Source organism: Chelon labrosus (genome assembly GCF_963514085.1).
Source record: "Chelon labrosus genome assembly, chromosome: 20".
NCBI classification, from domain to species: Eukaryota; Metazoa; Chordata; class Actinopteri; order Mugiliformes; family Mugilidae; genus Chelon; species Chelon labrosus.
The window spans coordinates 7,067,582-7,085,671 of record NC_140353.1 but is presented as its reverse complement, the minus strand read 5'-3'; the positions used below and the strand labels follow the sequence as shown (position 1 = coordinate 7,085,671).

Here is an 18,090-nt window from a genome sequence, read left to right as displayed (position 1 = left end):
ATCTGTCATTTTCTCTTTGTTTTTCTTACTCGTTCTCCCTCTTTCTAGCGTGTGATTTAAATCCGCCACTCTTAAATTGATAGTTTGCGCCGTAAAGATCTATTTGTCCCCTCTGTCCTCTTCTTTATTCTCAGCTTTTAGCTCATTGTTACTGTCTTCGACTCCGGCCCTCCTCCTTCCTTTAAAAATGCACCTTCATGGTTTCCGTCCTTCTCCACACCCTCGCTCAGCTGTTTCTTCCCGTCGCTCCCTCACCTTCAGCCTGTACAGTAAATCATCAGGGCCGCTCGCTTGACCTCCAGAGCTGCTGGAGCGTGGCGCCGATGGTGCTGAACCGGCCGCTTTCAAACGCAGCCCTCCTCCTCTTCTCTGCAGTGTTTCCTCGCCAACTCGCTTACTCCCTCTTCTCCTACGTTCTGCGCCGGAGAACTTCTTGCGATCGGAGGAGCATTTGTTATTCCATATTAACGTTGTAACTTTAAAGGCATTTAGTCGGTGCTAACTAAGCAAGCAGGTCAGCCGTAGCATCCCGCTCGGAATAATTAGGCCTTGCGTGACCACCTCAATTAGCACGGACTGGCTAGATCGGTGGTGCAACCGTTTTACAATCTGTTCAATGCATGCATTCTTTCTGCACACGTTTGCCCCGCGTGTGTGGTAAACATCAAATGACAGGAACATTGAGGTGGCAGAACAATGATGGATTCAGCAGAAAAGGTGAATTGCACCATGAATACTGTATGTGGAGGTCTGTCTTTGTCATCGTTGTTCCATAATGGTTTCCAGTGACGGGATTTGTAGTTAATCGTCTAAAACCTGCAGAAGTAAACGCCGGGTGTTGTGTTTCATTTTCAGCTGAGCGATGGTCTCACCAACACGGATCCGTTTTTTTTTTTTTTACATCGCACGGCTCACCCTGTCAGCGGTTTCGAAGTAAAATTTGGGCGGCTCCTCCCGACCTTGGAGCTTGGCTGCGCGGCATCTCCGCGCCGTTGAACTCTCCCCGAACCAGTTTTCATTAACTTCTCGGCCGCTTCCTCCTTTCCCCGCCACGCCTCCTCTTCTAACCAGCAGCTCGCACATGTAGGACAACAGCCTCTCATTCTTGCGCGTGAGTGTGCACGTACGTCTCTGTGTTGATGTTTTTAAAGCGCCGTGTGCTTTGTTGCTAGCGAGGCCGTTGAAGTCAAAGAATCTTTGGGCTGTGGTCCAAGTAAACAATTAAGTTGTAACCTCTAATGTGATTTTAGTTTAAGGAATGTCGTCCAGTAAACATACCCAACGATTGACTCATTTTGGCAAGATTTTAATTTGCGGGCTGCCGTCACGACCGAATAGAGCCGCTGTTGTAGAGGCAGGGCCCGTGCAGCTGTTTGGTCGGGTAGTAAGAAGATCAAGCTAAAAAAAAACATTCGCATACAGCACATCTGTTTATGTGCAAGTTTGCGTTTCAGTTAATCTGGGTCAGTCTCAAAAGCCCAGCATAAATAAGCTTTATGCGCACATTTATCCAGCCAGAGCCTATCCTGTTAGTGTTGGTTTAGCTCCATCACGCCGGGTTACGTGTGATGATGAAGACAGGCTTTTACTGTTTTCTGAGTTTCCCGCATACACACACGCACGCACAGATCATCTTTACATTTATGGCGTTTAAATATCAGCCTCGTGATGTGATTATGACCCAGCTTTGTGTATCTCCCCCCCCTCTCTCCCACCGGCGTACGGAGCGGCAAATGGTCCGATTTGTTTATGATTACATTTGCGCTTGTTTACGGGCTGTTTTCCTCCGTTTGAACCATTAAGTGTGATTATTTCAGCGCTCCGCCGCCTTCGCCCGAACCCGGATTAGTCTGCTTCTTTCACATTTGTGCTTCCGCCGGCTAGTTAATTAGCTGCTTTTACCGCGAGGAGGCAGGTTAATGAGCGTCTGCATTTCAGGCCGCCGACGGATCGTTGTTTCGGCAGGCTTTAGCTGATAACGCGAGAGTGGGAATCAGCATTCAGGCTCACCTCCTCCTCCCTGCAAACCCGCCAAACCCCCTCCCGTCAATAAATGCCCTCTAGACTATTCCACAGATCATTGCGCTCATCTTTCTTCCTCTCATCTTTCTTCTTTCCTACTTTTACCACCCCTGCCTCGCTTTCTTTACAACCTCCCTCTCCCACAAACTCTCCGCTTGAACATGTTTCCCTTATCTTCGCCGGGCTCTTGTTATGACTTCTCTCCTTTTTTTTTAAATCTCCCACCGTCTCAATCTGTCTTTCTTTTCTCTCCCACTCCCATGCTTTAGTGTGGGAGCAGCCTCTGGGTGCTTCTGTATTTCCCGGGTAGTGCACTAGTAGATTGGAATGGAGGCCTTTGTCACTTTTATTTACTGCCTCAGTGGTTCCACAACAGCGTGCGCGCGGGCGTTCGTTGTGTGCGTGCGAGCACGTGCGAATGCGGAATGATTGCAGGTGTTTGAGCCGCAATGAGCTGTGTCCGGGAGTATTGCCCCGTGTATTTCTTCGGGCCCCGTCCAGCAGAACTGAATTTGTAATATTTGTTAGCCGAAAGTAGCTTTTATTCCGCATCGCGGCTCCTGGAAACCTTCCGCCGAGCGGGGATGGGATTGTAAAGCTCACAGGCTGGAACCGGTGGGTGTTGACACAAAGGTACAGACTGAAACGGCAGTTGTCTGAAATCCTTCAACCCTGACACGGCTGAACTCGGGTTTGGAGTACGTGACAGCGGCCTCGCTCTAGGACATGTCGGTCAGAGAGAGACGACAGAAAGTAAAATGTGTAGAGTGAAAGCCCCGGGGCACGTCTCATAATCTGCTCCTCTCTCTCTACGAAGCACGGCATGGAGGTGCTTCTACCACGCCGACAGGTCCTGCACCAAGGAACAATGCTCAGATGACTTTCAGTCAATTCCTGATGTCTGTGTATGCTGGTGTGGATTATCAGATTAGGATTATGCCATGACCTATTTCCTTTTCACAAAGAGCTGGCAACACAGTCTGGCAGTCTGTTCCTAGTTTAGCGAATGCGTGTAGTGTGTGTATTAATATGCTCAGGCAGATATGTTTGCATTTGTTTCCCTGCATGTTTTGCAAGAAAGAGAAGGCTGATGCCCTACATTAGGTCTCAGAAAACTGAAAAAAATAATTAAAATTACATTTGAGTGCCGGTGCCAACACTGCAGTGCATAAACTAATAAACCGCAATTCAAATATACTTTCCTTTGCATTTCTTATAGTTATTTTAGCGGCTGCGTTAGCGGGCAAAGTCGAAAATAAAGCCCTGGTGACGAATGATAAGTCACCGTGCGGACAATTGTTTGGATTCCAGGCAGATGCTGGTTTCCTCCCAGGAAAGTGTTGGTCATGAGCCACTCAGACGAACACAAGAAGTGTCACGATCAATTTAGTCATTAGACGGCGGCTTTAACAATAGCCAAGCTCGATGGTACGTGACATTTACTGTGTGAAACATAATGCCCGCTCTTCTCCCTGAAGATTTTGTTTTATAAAGCGTGCAGGTTGTTCAGACGTCGGTGGAGGCAGTCTTCATTTGAGATGTGAAAGCCCTGCGGAGAAAATAACTCCTTAACTAAAGTGTCAAGTCTCCCAAGTTGCTTTTTTTTTTTTTTTTTTTTATCTTTGTGAAATGAATAAAAACCACTGGCTCTCTGAATCAGTCTTACTTATTTTAGGCTTTCGAGTAATGGCATTCCTAGTTAATGAGCTAAAAGCTGCAGAACAAGTGTTTACATTTCGGCTCATGTGAAGGATGGGCTTAGAATCACACAGCTCATTCTGTCCGTTGTTTTGAAGTAAAATTTGGACGCCTTCTCCTGACCTTGGAGCTTGGCTACGCGTCGACTCCTCACTGTGATACTCGGCTTTCTCGCCGAACCGGTATCCATTAATTTCTCGGTCACTTCCTTCTCTCCTTCCCTCCTCTCCTCGCCACGCCTCCTCTTCTGACTAACAGCTCTCCCATCTGGGACAATGGTCTCTCATTCTTTGCTCGTGAGTGTGCACCGCCGTCTCTGTGTATATTTAAGTGTCGTGCACTCTGACCGGCAAAGACTGTTGCTAGGCTACGACAGGAAGTGTCCTGCATAGTAAATGTGTCCGAGGGGGGTGTTCTGTGTGTAATTGACTTGGCAAGGGCAGGGATGCGCACGCAAACAAATAAAATGGACACAAGCTGCTTTCTCACTCACTTTCTCACATGCACACGCACACATTTTAAGTATCACAATATCACAAGCAGGTTGAATTAAGACAGGGTCGTCTCTCCTGAGGACGATAAAGCATTGCTTCCCTCTGCAGCCCGCGGTGCTCGTGAGTGTTTGTGTGGAAGCACATGGAAGCAGACAAACTGTTGAAAGAATCTTCTCTCACGAACTCATTCTCGCGCATCAAAGTCCCGTAAAAAAAAGATATGCAGAGTACCTTTTTTCATAGGTGCCAAGTTTTTACATGAGGTTTGGCGCATGCAATCAATCATAATTATGTGGAATTACAAATATTGCGAATCAGTCAGAACCCTCGCCCTCGGGAAGGGAGAGAGATGAGAGAGCAAATCGTAATTAGACCTCAAAATCTGTTGCATTTGTACCTTTTGTTAGTGGAACATTTACACCATCAGCAATGACAATAAAACCACTGACAGGAAAAACATTGTTACTTAGACATGTAGCACCCACCTAGACCAGACCAGGCGCCCCCACCCCATAGCTATGACACTCAGGATGCAGCCTGACACAGGCGCACACACAAAAACGCTTTAAGATCAACTAAAAAAAACATGAAGAACAGCACAAGGTGTTGACCTGGCCTTTAAATTCACTAGATCCCAAACTAATCAAGTGTCTGTAGGATGATCCACGAAGGCCCCTCCCCTCAAAGGCCCCCCCTCTAACAACATCCTGTTGCCAGACACCACAGGACACCCTCAGAAGCCCCATGTCCATTCTCTGATGAGTCACAACTGTTTTGGAGGCACAAGGGAGACCTACACAATATTAGGAAGGTGGTCATAATGTTATGCCTGATTGGTGTACTGCATGTTGACTGTCTGATTATAAGCAGGATAATACTTCTACGTGACATGAATTATGATCCGAACTTCCCCAAATAAACCTCTATTGAAACGTAATCATGACATATTTGAACATGACATCTATGAATGAACGTAATCCATCTTCTCAGTCCTGTTTGCTTCGTTTGGCTTATTGGAACATACACCACGCATCTGTAGTGTCACAAAACAAGCAATTTCATGACATAATCTTGGGCCGCAGGTGATTGTTTTGAAATCTTTTCTGGTGTTTTAGAATCCAAATGATTTATTCGTTGGTTAAATGAGTTGACAAGCCCTTCTCGTCTGCAGCCACGTGAGATTAAAGATGGGTTTGGGCATTTGTGAGGCTATTCTGCTTCATTGCATTACATTTAAGGTGTTTTACGATGTAGTTTGCAAAGAAATTGGCCAGAAATGATGTGCTTGGACCAGACCGAAGCATTACTGGCCCTGATTGCTACATCTCGTGAACATTGATCCTAAACGAGTACGATGGACGTTGGCTTTTAAAAATATATTTTGTGAGCCATCGTGAAAAGACCAACACTCTATTTAGAATTCCCAGCTTATGCAGTACAGTCACTGACCCGCAGGGATGACGCCAAGTAATAACTCCTCCATGATGTGGCCGCCCGAAGGCTGATTGGAGATCAGTTTGGTATCAGTTTGCTGTCTCCATCACTGCGCGGCCTTCCAAGCGGAACAAACGCAGTCAATTTGGCCCGTTATCGCTCAAACACACCTGGCCTGGCGGCGTCACAGCTCCTCGTGGATGTGTGTGTGTGTGTGTGTGTGAGTGACAGATGTTTTGCTATCATATTTGGTCGAAATACCTCCACGGGATTAAAGAAGGGAGAAAAAAAATTATAGCTTGGACACATGAAGATATTTTCCTATTTAATTTGAAATGATGAAACCGTCTCAGAGACATGTTAGATGGAAGCATTTGTGTGCAGCGGGTGTTTGTTTCGCGGACACACTCGGGCCCACGTCGGCGGTTTGCAGAAGGCTCCGCGTGCATTAGCAGAGGCAAAGTGAAAAGGGCTTGCATGAAGTCTTCGGCTCGTGTCACATTTGCTCGTCGGGCTCGGAGCTGAGCGCTGTTTTGTCGGCATTAGCGTTCGGCTCAGTCATGTTCACGTTGGACCCGCTTTTCACACGCCGCCGGGCTGAGCTGCGAGGCGTGAGAAAGGGGGACGGGGACGGAAAATGCGAGGGACAGGGAGGGGAGATGGGAGCGAGACGTTTTAGAGAGGGAGGAAGGGAGAAATAATGAAAGGCATCAAGAGGAGATTGTGAGAAGTTAAGAGGGTTAGATAATGAGAGAATCAGAGGGATCAGAGGGAGAGGCAGAGAGAGAGAGAGAGAGAGAAAGTGCAGATCTAGGTCAGAGAGGCATAGCAGTCAACAAACGAGTGGAGGAAGGGATGAACAAGCCTGTGAGGCTAAAGACACTTCTTTCTGAATGGGATGGATCAGAGAGAGAGAGAGAGAGAGTGGGCAACTCTGTGAGAAGGAGAAAGTGTACCATGCAGCATCATTTGATTTTTTTTCTCCATTATTTATCATTATCAGAATTTGAACTACAGCTAAGTCTTTTAATGTTTGATTAAGGCAATAGGGGAATGTTTCAGATGTTTGATTTTCACCTCCTTTTCTCCTAAAGTTTGATGAGATGATGAGTTAATTGCGCAGCAAGAAGCAGGAGATGATTAGCTTACGTTATGTTAGCATAGCATAAAAACTAAAAAAAAGCAAGCAAGCAGCTAGCCGAGCTGCGTCTCAAACCGAAACAAAACGTGGCTACCGACATGCAAACGCAACCATTTGTGGTCGGCGCAGCAGTGACGTCGTGGAACCATTATGTCCTCCACAAGGTTGTAAGCAGCCAGTGTGCAGACTTGCTGTCTGACGGATAAAGTGTTGATTATTGATTTTTACTGGTGCTGTTTTTTTGTGTTTTTTATGTGAAATAGGAAATTTGGAGCTCCCTAAAGTATTGCATCTTACCTTTTATTCCTAACGTGATGTACTGTTGAACGCGGCATCATTCCCAGCTCCAATTTCCAGCTTCCTTGGTAAATGAGCTAGGTAAAGCTAGGCTAACTGCCTCTTGGCAATTTATCATAAAGTTGAAATAAACATATATAACTTTTTAAAATAGTATTTTGCAAACAATAGTCCAAAACTCCAGTATAATCATATGTAAATCCAAATTTGAAGTGTTGCAATCAGCGAATATTTGTAATTTTTAGCGCAGTTGTTGATGAAATCGCGGATTTTTTTCTTCACCTAAAGCAGGGGTCTTCAACGTTTTCCAGGCCAAGGACCCCCAAACTGATGGAGAGATGTAGCGGGGACCCCCTACTTATGTATATGTGTATTTAAAGACATTTAAATTTATGTAAAAAAAAAACAAAATCGCGCCCCCCCCCCCCCGCAGTACCTCTGCGGACCCCCTAGGGGTTGCAGACCCCATGTTGAAGACCTCTGACCTAAAGTAATGTAATAGTTAACTTTTTTTATTATTATTATTTTAGTCCACCTCAACCCCAGCTTTGCATTTGCAAATGAATTAACGGGGTTGAGGACAAAGACGGAGGAAGAGATGGAGAAGACGAACAGACTGTGCTAATTCTTCTCGGTCGCTCCTTTCACATTCGGTCATTTAATAAGCCCGGCTGACGTTACCGCTCCGGGAGTAAAAGGAGAGACGGAGGGAGGGAGGGAGGGAGGCTGTCAGGTGGCTCAGAGTAATGAATCTTTATCCGGCTCCGATGATATCCATGTCCAATATCCATTTGACACATTCTCTCCCTCGCTCTCTCAGCCACTCTGTAACTCTCTCAGTCATCCTCGCCGCCTCCCTCCCGACGTCTTTGTGTGCACATGTGTGGGTGTTTGCAAGAGTTCTTCTGTCTGTGTGAACAGTAGAAAAAAGGGTTTTGTATTTTCTGCGTGTGTGTGTGTGTGTGTGTATAAGTATATGTGTGTGCAAGTTTCTGGTTAGTAAGTGGCTGTAATTCCTTTGTTGGTCTTCAACAAAGCCACTCCTTGTGCTTGTGGAATTGGGGCAGTCTGATCCTAATGAGAAATCCCTGGTCAATCTTTCCAGCTCTTTTACTCTCACAGAATCTGGACTGTGTTTTTATATGTGTGTGTGTGTGTGTGAGCCAGAGAGAGAGAAAGTGAGAAAGCACGGCTGATCACAATGTTCAACCATCCCCATCCAGCGCTGCTTAGTTTGCATTGTGTGACGCCGGATTGCGACACAATGAATTATCATATTAAAACCCCGGCTTTCTTTTAGCAATAGATCAGCAAGTTGAAAGTTTTTTTTTAGCTGTTTAATGAGAAATTCAACTCATGGCGTTGGAGTCCAGGGAGCTCTGCTGATGTTAACAGATTGCCTCTCATCTTGTGGGAACCCTGCTTTCAGCTCCCAGACGAGCTTCGCTTCGTCATATCCTCGTGACGTTACACAATGATAAGAGACAACCTTAAACATTTAGGTATATCCCTTGACTGATGTAAAAGGACGAGGCAGAACTATACTGCGAACATTTTATCACACAGAAACTGTATATACATATCGAGTAACACCCACTCAACAGCTTTCCGTTAGGTGGTATTGGCGCGCCTATGGATGCAATCGATCCGGACAAAATAAATATACATCACGAGGCAGTGAGAATGAGTAATAACCTATGGAAGAGGCTGTCCAATCAAATTAACGACAAAGCAATGAACCCACCGAGAGACTGTGTTGCTACCGTGGCGCTCCTTGCCTGCTCACCGGCTGCAGCGCTGGTTATCAGAACGGCCCTTCGATTAAAGCCCTCAGGAGTCGCCTTAGAGCCAGACCCTTAATGCCATCTGGTTTATAACAATTCCACCAGGAAAACAGTTCTCCTCTTGTTTCCAGTGTGTGTGTGTGTGCGTCTCCTTTCCTTTGTGCATTCATTTGTTTGTGCTGCTCTACTCTGCTCTGCTCAGACTGTAATATTGCTAATCAGTCGAGTCCAGACAGGTGCGAGTAATAGCCGTCAGTGGTTTCGGCGTCTCTAGCCCCGTTAGCTTCATTAGTTAATCACAGCCGCAGATGCTCCGCTGCAAACGAACCGCCCGGGCCTTCCGTTTGCCCCACAGCGTCCAATCTCCCCGCTTCCTCGCCTCCTAGCTCCCCCCAGGCACCTGCCTAGCGTTGATATTACACGGCGGTTGGTGTGGTGTCTGTGTTTTTCTTCCAAATCTTGTGTAATATATAAGACACCGTCAAACGCACGTGTAAATAAATGCTAAGTAGCATCGGAGAAAATCTTGAAGTCACTCGCTAGTCATTAAAGTGCGGTTTATGCCTCTGCGGGACTAGATGGCGAAACGTGCGCACGTAAGCTACGCCCGTAGCCGACGCCGGTGCAAGCCATTTATACTTGTGCGCTTGTCATGTCTGGCTCGCTCTGTAAAAACGCAGCCAAAAACACTAGTTGCCGCTGTATCTTTTTTGCCAGTCGACTTAATTTTTGTTTCTACTTCCTGCTTCACTTTCAACTTCCTGTTTCACACTCAACAAGTGTTAAGACAAGTCGTACAAATGCTTGTACCTTCGACCGTCCTCAGTCAGTCTTTCTTTGGAGCGTTCCATTTTAATCGATCCAAAACAATCAATTTGAGAATTGCGGGGATGGAGAAGCAGCCAGAAAAATACTAAAGCGGAAACACGCTACTACCAAGTGGACCAATCACAGCTCTTGAGGTTGTGGCGAGTAGTTATGTTTTTGGGGAGGTGCACGTCAGGCTATGGTTTGGGCTGTCGCCGTAGATATGGCATGAAATTGACACAGAAGCATAAACCACCTATAAGAAACAGCTGTTTATTGGGACGCTGCATATTCAAGACGCTGACTTTAAAAGCACACTTTTGTATTTTCCTCTAATTTCTCCACTATCAAGCAATTATAAAGGCAGATAATCCAAAAAAAATAACTAGACATGTGAATACAGTTGTATATTGTGCATCGTTTCATTAAGAAAACTGCTAAATGGACGTTCACTTATTTCTCTGACTCCTCGTCTCTCTGTCTGTTTCCTCTCTCCACCAGGGTCGTCATGTTAAGACGGGGCAGCTGGCAGCCATCAAGGTCATGGATGTCACCGGGGTAAGGACGCACACATACATGCACATAGAAAACCCATCTCGAGTGATTATACCGCTGTCGACCGTGTCATCCAATTATGAGCCACGGGTCTCCTAATTGTGTACGTGCGCGCTTCCGCGTGCGCGTGATGCGGCAGGGAGGAAACGAGGACAGGCCCATTGCCATGGTAATATTAGCTGGAGGTATTAGGATAGCAGTGTGGTCTCAGGCGTGTCTGTAAAGCAGGAGGGAATCTCAGCTATATTTAGAGCTCCTCTCACCGTACGCCTCCCCGTCAGCACTCAGCTGCCAGCGAAACAATGAAAGCAGCAGGAATGGAGCGGACCGAGGAACAAGTGAATGAACGAATCGGGAAATAAACACGTGCAGGCCGAGATGACGGCCGATGAGCAAATAAGGAGCGGATGAACAAATGAACGAAACTGCATGGGTGCGGTTAAATCTGCTTAAATGCTTGAAAATAGGAATCACTGTGGTAATTGCTCATGAAAATTAAATGAAGGGCGAACAGCAAAATTGCCAACTTAATGAGCCGCTACTGTAAAAAAAAAAAACAAAAAAAAACAAAGCTCTTTGTTTAGTTCACCAGCGGTCGCTAAATTGAATTAATCATTGCACATTTTTCCGACACTGCGGGTAATAAATGAGACATTCTCGACTAATAAACCGCTACCATAACAACTGCTTTCAAACAGCGAGCTGTTGGCATTGTGGCAGTAACCCCCCTAAAATGAGAGTAATTAAAAACTAATGCTGTTACTGTGGATAATGTAGGGCCCAGCTGTGTGCTTTGCAGCAACGTTTTATTTTATTTTTTAAACGGATCCAAAATCCATCAGCAACTCGCTTCCGTTCTCTCTGTCAACATCCCATTAAGATGTCCGAAGGGGTCGCGGGTAGAGGTCGCGGCGCTCGAAAAGCCTGTTGATCTTTGTGTTCTGTTTCAGGACGAGGAAGAGGAGATTAAAGCAGAAATTAACATGCTGAAGAAGTACAGTCACCATCGGAACATTGCCACCTACTATGGAGCTTTCGTCAAGAAAAACCCTCCTGGCATAGACGACCAGCTATGGGTAAGACATTATGTATTATGTGTGTGTGTGTGTGTGTGTGTATATGTACATGATTAGGCTGTAATCTTTTTAGAGAAACACATACCAGAACAGAATAAAGTGACTCTCTCATTTTTCACTGTTACTTTGCGTGAGAAAAAGCAAATGTGCATTCATGTCTGTGTGTGGGTGTGCACTGGAATATGTACGTATATTTATGTGTGTGTGTGTGTGTGTGTGTGTGTGTGTGTGTGTGTGAGATATAAAGATCTGAATCAGTGTTTGGCTGGCTGGCCGCCGCAATAAATCATGTGTTAACGCGATCTGAGGGAGCTCTCTCTTCTCCGATCCTGTTGCATTCATCACGCGACAATAGGGGGACTCTCGCACAAACATGCGCAGCCAAATATACTGCCTGCGTAATTCTCCCTGACTCAACAGCTGACAGTTTTCCCTGACTGTGTTAGCGGGCCCGAGTCTTTCGGTGTGATAGTGTGATTTAAAGTAGTTTTCTGTTCATATCTGGCCATGTCTCAACAAGCGTATGCAGGGAAAATTGTGTTTGGGTCAAATGATGGATTCATTCATGTGATCCTTACTTTTGCTATTTATAACCTGACGGGTAGCTAGGATATGTTGAAGCTCCGATTCGTACAAGTGAGCATTTCAAATCAATTGTCAAATCAAGCTGCAGTGATTATCTTATGAGATCCCACATGAGGCGTTCCCTGTAGTGAAGACGCTCACTCGTGCTAATCGGAGAACCGGGGTTATAATCATAACCTTAAGTTACAGTTGATTTTCATTTGAAGATATGTCTGTTGAGTTGCTATCTGTCGCCAAATGTGGTAACAAAATGAAAACACAGTCGTTAAGGTTGCCATTTAAAGGGGAACTACTGTTTTTTTCAACTTGGACCTTATTTCTGGCGTAAAATACATAAAATACAGTCATTTACTCACCCATATAACTTTTGTGTAATTTGTAGTCCTTCAGGAGATAATTAGATCAGTGTATATTCATATAGTGGGAGTAACTGGGGCACCGCAACACAGCCTCTAAATAACGCATGATGATGATAACAGGTAACTCCATACTCAACAGGAAAATAGCACTAGAATATCATAACAAAATATTGGTGAAATGAACGACTTTCGCTGGAGATAATGTGTTATTTAGAGGCTCCGTTTCGGTGCCCCAGTCACTCCCACTATATGGATATATGCAGATCTAAATATCTCCCAAACCACTACAAATTACACAGAAGTTATGTGTGATTAAACAATCGTATTTTATGCCAGAAATAAGGTCCAGGTTATAAAAAACAGTAGTTCCCCTTTAAACCTGCACATGCTGTGTATTGATGAATGCTTAATCTTGTCAAATCTCAAACCAAACATTTGTCCAGTTCTGGTTCAAGGTCAGAGTCGATTTCTTCGACCAGAAGTACTGATTTGTTATCTGTGATCTTGGCGCACAGTATCACCTGCTGACATATTTATGGAACTCTAGTACTTTGGTAATAAGGAAAGAAATGTATTTGTCGTTAGCTCGTCTTACAGAATACCCGGCTATGAACAAGTAATATTGTTTGTCAGTTTTTTTATCGCAGGATGTCGGTTGCCAATAATTACTAGCTTGTCTGGAGCAATTTTAAACGTCTGCGTGCATGTTCGTTTCTGCAGCTCGTCATGGAGTTCTGCGGAGCTGGCTCGGTGACCGACTTGATCAAGAACACCAAGGGCAACTCTCTGAAGGAGGAGTGGACCGCTTACATCTGCAGAGAGATTCTCAGGGTAAGTTGACAAGTCGCATCTTGAACTTCTGTTTAGCTCCCGCAGTGATTTATTATAAGACGCAGTTGTAGTTACACAACCACCAACAGCAATAATATTGTAGCAAAACACGGTGATGACTCAGTATCGATATGGATATTTATTTTTGTGAGTGGCAGCAGATCAACCAGAAGCTGTGGCAAGTCGAAACAAGCTTCGCCGTTTTCAAATTTGAGAGCAACAAAATCTTGATTTTCTAGATCTGAATACTGAGTTGTGGTGTTCAGTATACCAACTGTCTAAGGGCGTATTCACACCAGGAAGGTCCGTTAGTTCACTTGCTTTGGTCCGGACCAATTTTTTTTTTCTTTTTTTTTTTTTAGTGCGGTTCGCTTTCACACTGTGATTAATTGGTAAATAGGCTACAATGGAGACTTTGCGTACTGTAGGTCTACTTGTTATTATGCTAGCAATATGGTTTATAAACTTACAGCTTGTGCTCGAGCGTCAAGACCGTTTGATGCAACATGAGTTTAACCATATCATGCTCGTTATTTTGCAACGGCTCATCTCTACCTAACCTACCTGCGTTTGTTTGCTTCACGTTTCTCTCTCTGTTGTGTGTGTCACTGGGCTATCCTACATTTCCCATAATGCGCGAAAACTACGGGAAACTACGGGAGCTCGTCAAATCCAAAAAGGTAGATTTTTGCAACTTGGGTCGGATCGAGGTCGGGCTGCTTTCACACCATAAAGGAACCGCACCAGGGTTCGGTAGGAACCGCTCCGAGACCACCTCCTCAGCTGGGTCTCGGTCCGCTTGTTTGGTCCGCACCAGAGTTCGAGTGATTGTATTCACACCAGTCAAAAAGGTCCGAACCAAGCAAGGAAACGAACTTGAGTTCGTTTTAATCGAACTAAACAAGGCAGGTGTGAATACACCCTATATAGACTTCAGCTGATGACTGATACAACAACAAGGAAGCCGTTTGGCAGTTGTCAAAACCTTAATTTAACAGTTTCATGATAAAAATTAATATAAGAAATAAAAGGAGCGGTAAGGATAGCTATACCCTTAATTCCGTGGTACCAAACTTACTTTTAAAGAATGTGTGTCATTTTTTGGGCACAAACCGGTTCTCCGATAGCTATCAGAAGTTTTTTAGGTTCCATGATGTCTCTGTTGTGGGCTGTTGTGAAGCCACGTATTGAATCTCTCTGGGAAACTCTAGTCATTCTCCCACATCTAATCTCCGCTATCTGTTATGATGTGTTTTGTGTGCTGAGGGCTGTGGCATCACAGGGAGCAACAATATCGCTGTACATTGTCAGCTACGTGCAGCAGTGCCGCTGCTGTGGCAACAGTGATTTCTTTTCATCCTCTTTCATTCCTTTTCCCCCACCTCTCATCCCTCGCCTCGTCGTGTGCTTTCTGCTTTGTCTCCCGCTGCCTCTGTCCCTTCACATTTTATGCTGTTTTTATGTTGTTCTCTCTGTTTCTCCAGCACTGTTTTTAATATTTTTACTCTCGGTCTCCCAGCTGCCTCCCATTTCAGTGTACCACATGTCCTTTCAGTTGCTTTATTCTCGACCAAAGAAGCGTAACTTATGAAACTGCAAAAGCATGAATGTCTGACACATTAATATGTTTTGTGTGCATTTAACTTCAGTTGTGACAAGGAAACTATCATCTGCTTTTAAAACTATTTACACCGATCAGTCACAACATTAAAACCACTGACAAGAGAAGTAAATAACATTGTCCATCTTGTGACAATTCAGTGTTCTGCTGGGAAACTTTTGGACCTGGCATTCATGTGGATGTTACTTAGACATGTAGCACCCACCTAGACCAGACCAGGCACCCCCACCCTATAGCAATGACACTCCTTGATGGCAGCAGCCATCCCCAGCAGGATACAGCCTGACACAGACACAGACACAGACACACACACAAAAACGCTTTAGGAACAACTCAAAAAAGCACAGAAGGTGTTGGCCTGGCCTCCAAATTCACTAGATCCCAAACTGATCAAGTATCTGTGGGATGAGCCACAGAGGCCCCTCCCCTCAACCCATAGGACGGCACTAACAGCATTCTGTTGCCAGACACCACAGGACACCCTCAGAAGGCCCATGTCCATTCTCTGATGAGTCACAACTGTTTTGGAGGCACAAGGGAGACCTACACAATATTAGGAAGATGGTCTTAATGTTATGCTTGATCGGTGTACAAAACATAGTTTTTACTGGATGTTTCTTTTGTGTGCCAGAGATCAAGGGCAGCTGCCCAAATCAAGTCTGGAGCCACTAGTCCTGCTCAAGGACACTTCCTCTTGGAAATGAGCCTTTTATATAATGCTGATAATGATAATATTTATGATTCGGCTCATCACTGCTGTGGCTTTCCTTCACGCCGTGTCTCTGTCGCTGTCTGCAGGGTCTGACTCATCTACATCAGCACAAGGTCATCCACAGAGACATCAAGGGACAGAACGTCTTGCTGACTGAGAACGCAGAGGTCAAACTAGGTCAGTCTGTCATCTAACCCCACTTGACAAAAACTGCTTTTGGACTGGGCGGGCGGTAGGAGGTATAAAGTTTCATGTGGCTCAGGAGTGTGCGTGTGTGTGTGTTTGTGTTAGTTTGTGTTTGGCTTTTCTTTCTTCCTTTATGCTGAATACCAGCCTACTCATCTCTTTATAGCTCAGCCACTCTTCATGGTGCAGACTGCTGAAGAAGGGACTCTCTCTCTCTCTCTCTCCCTCTCTCCCCATTTTCCCTTAATGCCCAGTGAGGAGGGGATTATAAAGTGTGTGTCTGTTTGTAAATTGGGCAAGCTATTGCAGGTTGGGTAATTCTTTTCTGTTAAGAGTACCTTGAGGAATTCACTAAAGCCGAATGCCTTTTTTTGTGTGTTTTGTGTATTTGCTGCGCAGTGGACTTTGGAGTTTCGGCTCAGCTGGACAGAACGGTCGGGAGGAGGAACACATTTATTGGGACGCCATATTGGATGGCACCAGAGGTCATCGCCTGTGATGAGCACCCTGAGGCCACATACGACTTCAAGGTGATTTTACAGCCTCATTTCCTCTGTTGACGCTCGCCCCCTCGCACTTTTTAATCACCCTGAATATTTATGTTTGCTCCCTTGCAGAGCGATTTATGGTCCCTAGGAATCACGGCAATAGAGATGGCTGAAGGAGCGCCACGTACGTAACCCAGTCAATATCCCACACCTCTGTTGCACAGCGTTCCTTGGTGCTACTGCAGTAGATCACTGTAATCAGGAGTCAGATTATTTTACAGTCTAGGCTACTGCAACTCAACTAAAGCCATAATTTTATGAAGGCAAATGAGTGGCTATAAAATTGGTTGTCAAGTTGCTGGGCTCCTGCCCGGTGTTTGGTCTTTCTTTTGTTCGTTATCTTATTCCTAGAGGTGCTTGCACGCAGTTGTTTTCATTAGGGTTGACGGGACTTGTTTCCACCCTCCATCATTTTGTTTTATTAAAGTTGAGCATACACCGATCAGGTAAAATGTTAAGGCAACCTGCTGTCAAACAGCTCTGACCCATCCGAGGCTTGGACACGACGCCTCTAAGGGGGGGTGTCCGGTGGTTTCTGGCACTGGGCGAAGCTTGTGCTGAGGCTCAGTCGGATTTTGATCCTTCAGAGTTTGGAGGGCCGGTCAGCGCCTTTGACTGTTTTTCCTGAGCTATTGCTGAGCTGTGTTTTGCAGTTTGGTGGGACACATTGTTCTGATGGGGAAGGCTGCTGCTTTTGGGGAATGCCGTTTACACTGGATGGGGGTGTGTTTGGTCAGCGGCAATGTTTAGGTGTCGTAATGACATCTACATGAATGCCGAGAACCAAGATCTCCCAGAAGAACGTCACATTTTAATGAGAACATCAGCTGTCAGTGGTGATATGTTGTAGCTGACCTGTGTTTTGGTTTGATTGGCACCTGGCACATGCTGGCCAGCCTTGTTATCAGTGTTGTTATGCACTGATCAGCCACAACATTAAAACCACTGACAGGAGAAGTGAATGACACTGACCATATTGTAACAATGCAATGTTCTACTGGGAAACCTTTGGATCTGGTGTTTGTGTGGATGTTACTTAGACATGTAGCACCCACCTAGACCAGACCAGGCACCCCCACCCCATAGCAATGACACTCCTTGATGGCAGCAACCATCCCCAGCAGGATGCACCCTGACACAGGAACAACTCAAAAGAACATGAAGAACAGCACAAGGTGTTGACCTGGCCTCCAAATTCACTAGATCCCAAACTGGTCAAGTATCTGTGGGATGATCAACAGAGACCCCTCCCCTCAACCCATAGGACCCAAAGGCCCCCACTCACAACATCCTGTTGCCAGACACCACAGGACACCCTCAGAAGGCCCATGTCCATTCTCTGATGAGTCACAACTGTATAAGGAAGGTAGTCATAATGTTAGGCCTGATTGGTGCAATATGTTGTTCAATTGAGGGCTGGCTAATTCTCCCTTGTTTGATGCTTTTTACCTTTTCTTTAGCGCTGTGCGACATGCACCCAATGAGAGCCCTCTTCCTCATTCCACGCAACCCTGCCCCGAGGCTCAAGTCAAAGAAATGGTGAGTGTGCATCCCGCAACCCTTCCACAGCCGCAGGTAACTCAGAGCATCAAAAGCAGGAGAAATGACCATGTCTTGTGTACGTGTGCACGGGATCAGGTCGAAGAAGTTCCAGTCGTTCATCGAGAGCTGCCTGGTGAAGAACCACGGCCTGAGGCCCAGCACGGAGCAGCTCCTCAAGCACCCGTTCATCAGAGACATACCCAACGAGAGGCAAATCCGCATCCACCTGAAGGACCACATCGACCGCACCAAGAAGAAGAGAGGAGAGAAGGGTGAGGGAGAAACTCACTGCTGTAGACAAGTGCACCTATGGATTTGGCTGGTGGAGCAACAGTTTCATTAAGAATTTACACCTAATCGATGGCATAGGCAAAAGGGTTGGCTGACATTAAGGAGAG

The 18,090-nt window shown here is 45.6% G+C and overlaps 1 protein-coding gene across 2 annotated transcripts in view; it reads left to right on the top strand.

Annotated features, from left to right (window-relative positions):
- Nucleotides 1–18,090, top strand: part of tnika (TRAF2 and NCK interacting kinase a) — a 61,181-nt gene that overhangs the window by 18,537 nt on the left and 24,554 nt on the right. For both annotated transcript variants that reach the window (XM_084569509.1, XM_084569510.1), the window contains exons 3-10: nt 10,179–10,235; nt 11,183–11,308; nt 12,973–13,083; nt 15,503–15,593; nt 16,002–16,132; nt 16,220–16,274; nt 17,611–17,689; nt 17,789–17,964. In XM_084569509.1, coding sequence (XP_084425635.1) covers nt 10,179–10,235; nt 11,183–11,308; nt 12,973–13,083; nt 15,503–15,593; nt 16,002–16,132; nt 16,220–16,274; nt 17,611–17,689; nt 17,789–17,964 — 826 coding nt within the window. The remainder of the gene's footprint in view (nt 1–10,178; nt 10,236–11,182; nt 11,309–12,972; nt 13,084–15,502; nt 15,594–16,001; nt 16,133–16,219; nt 16,275–17,610; nt 17,690–17,788; nt 17,965–18,090) is intronic.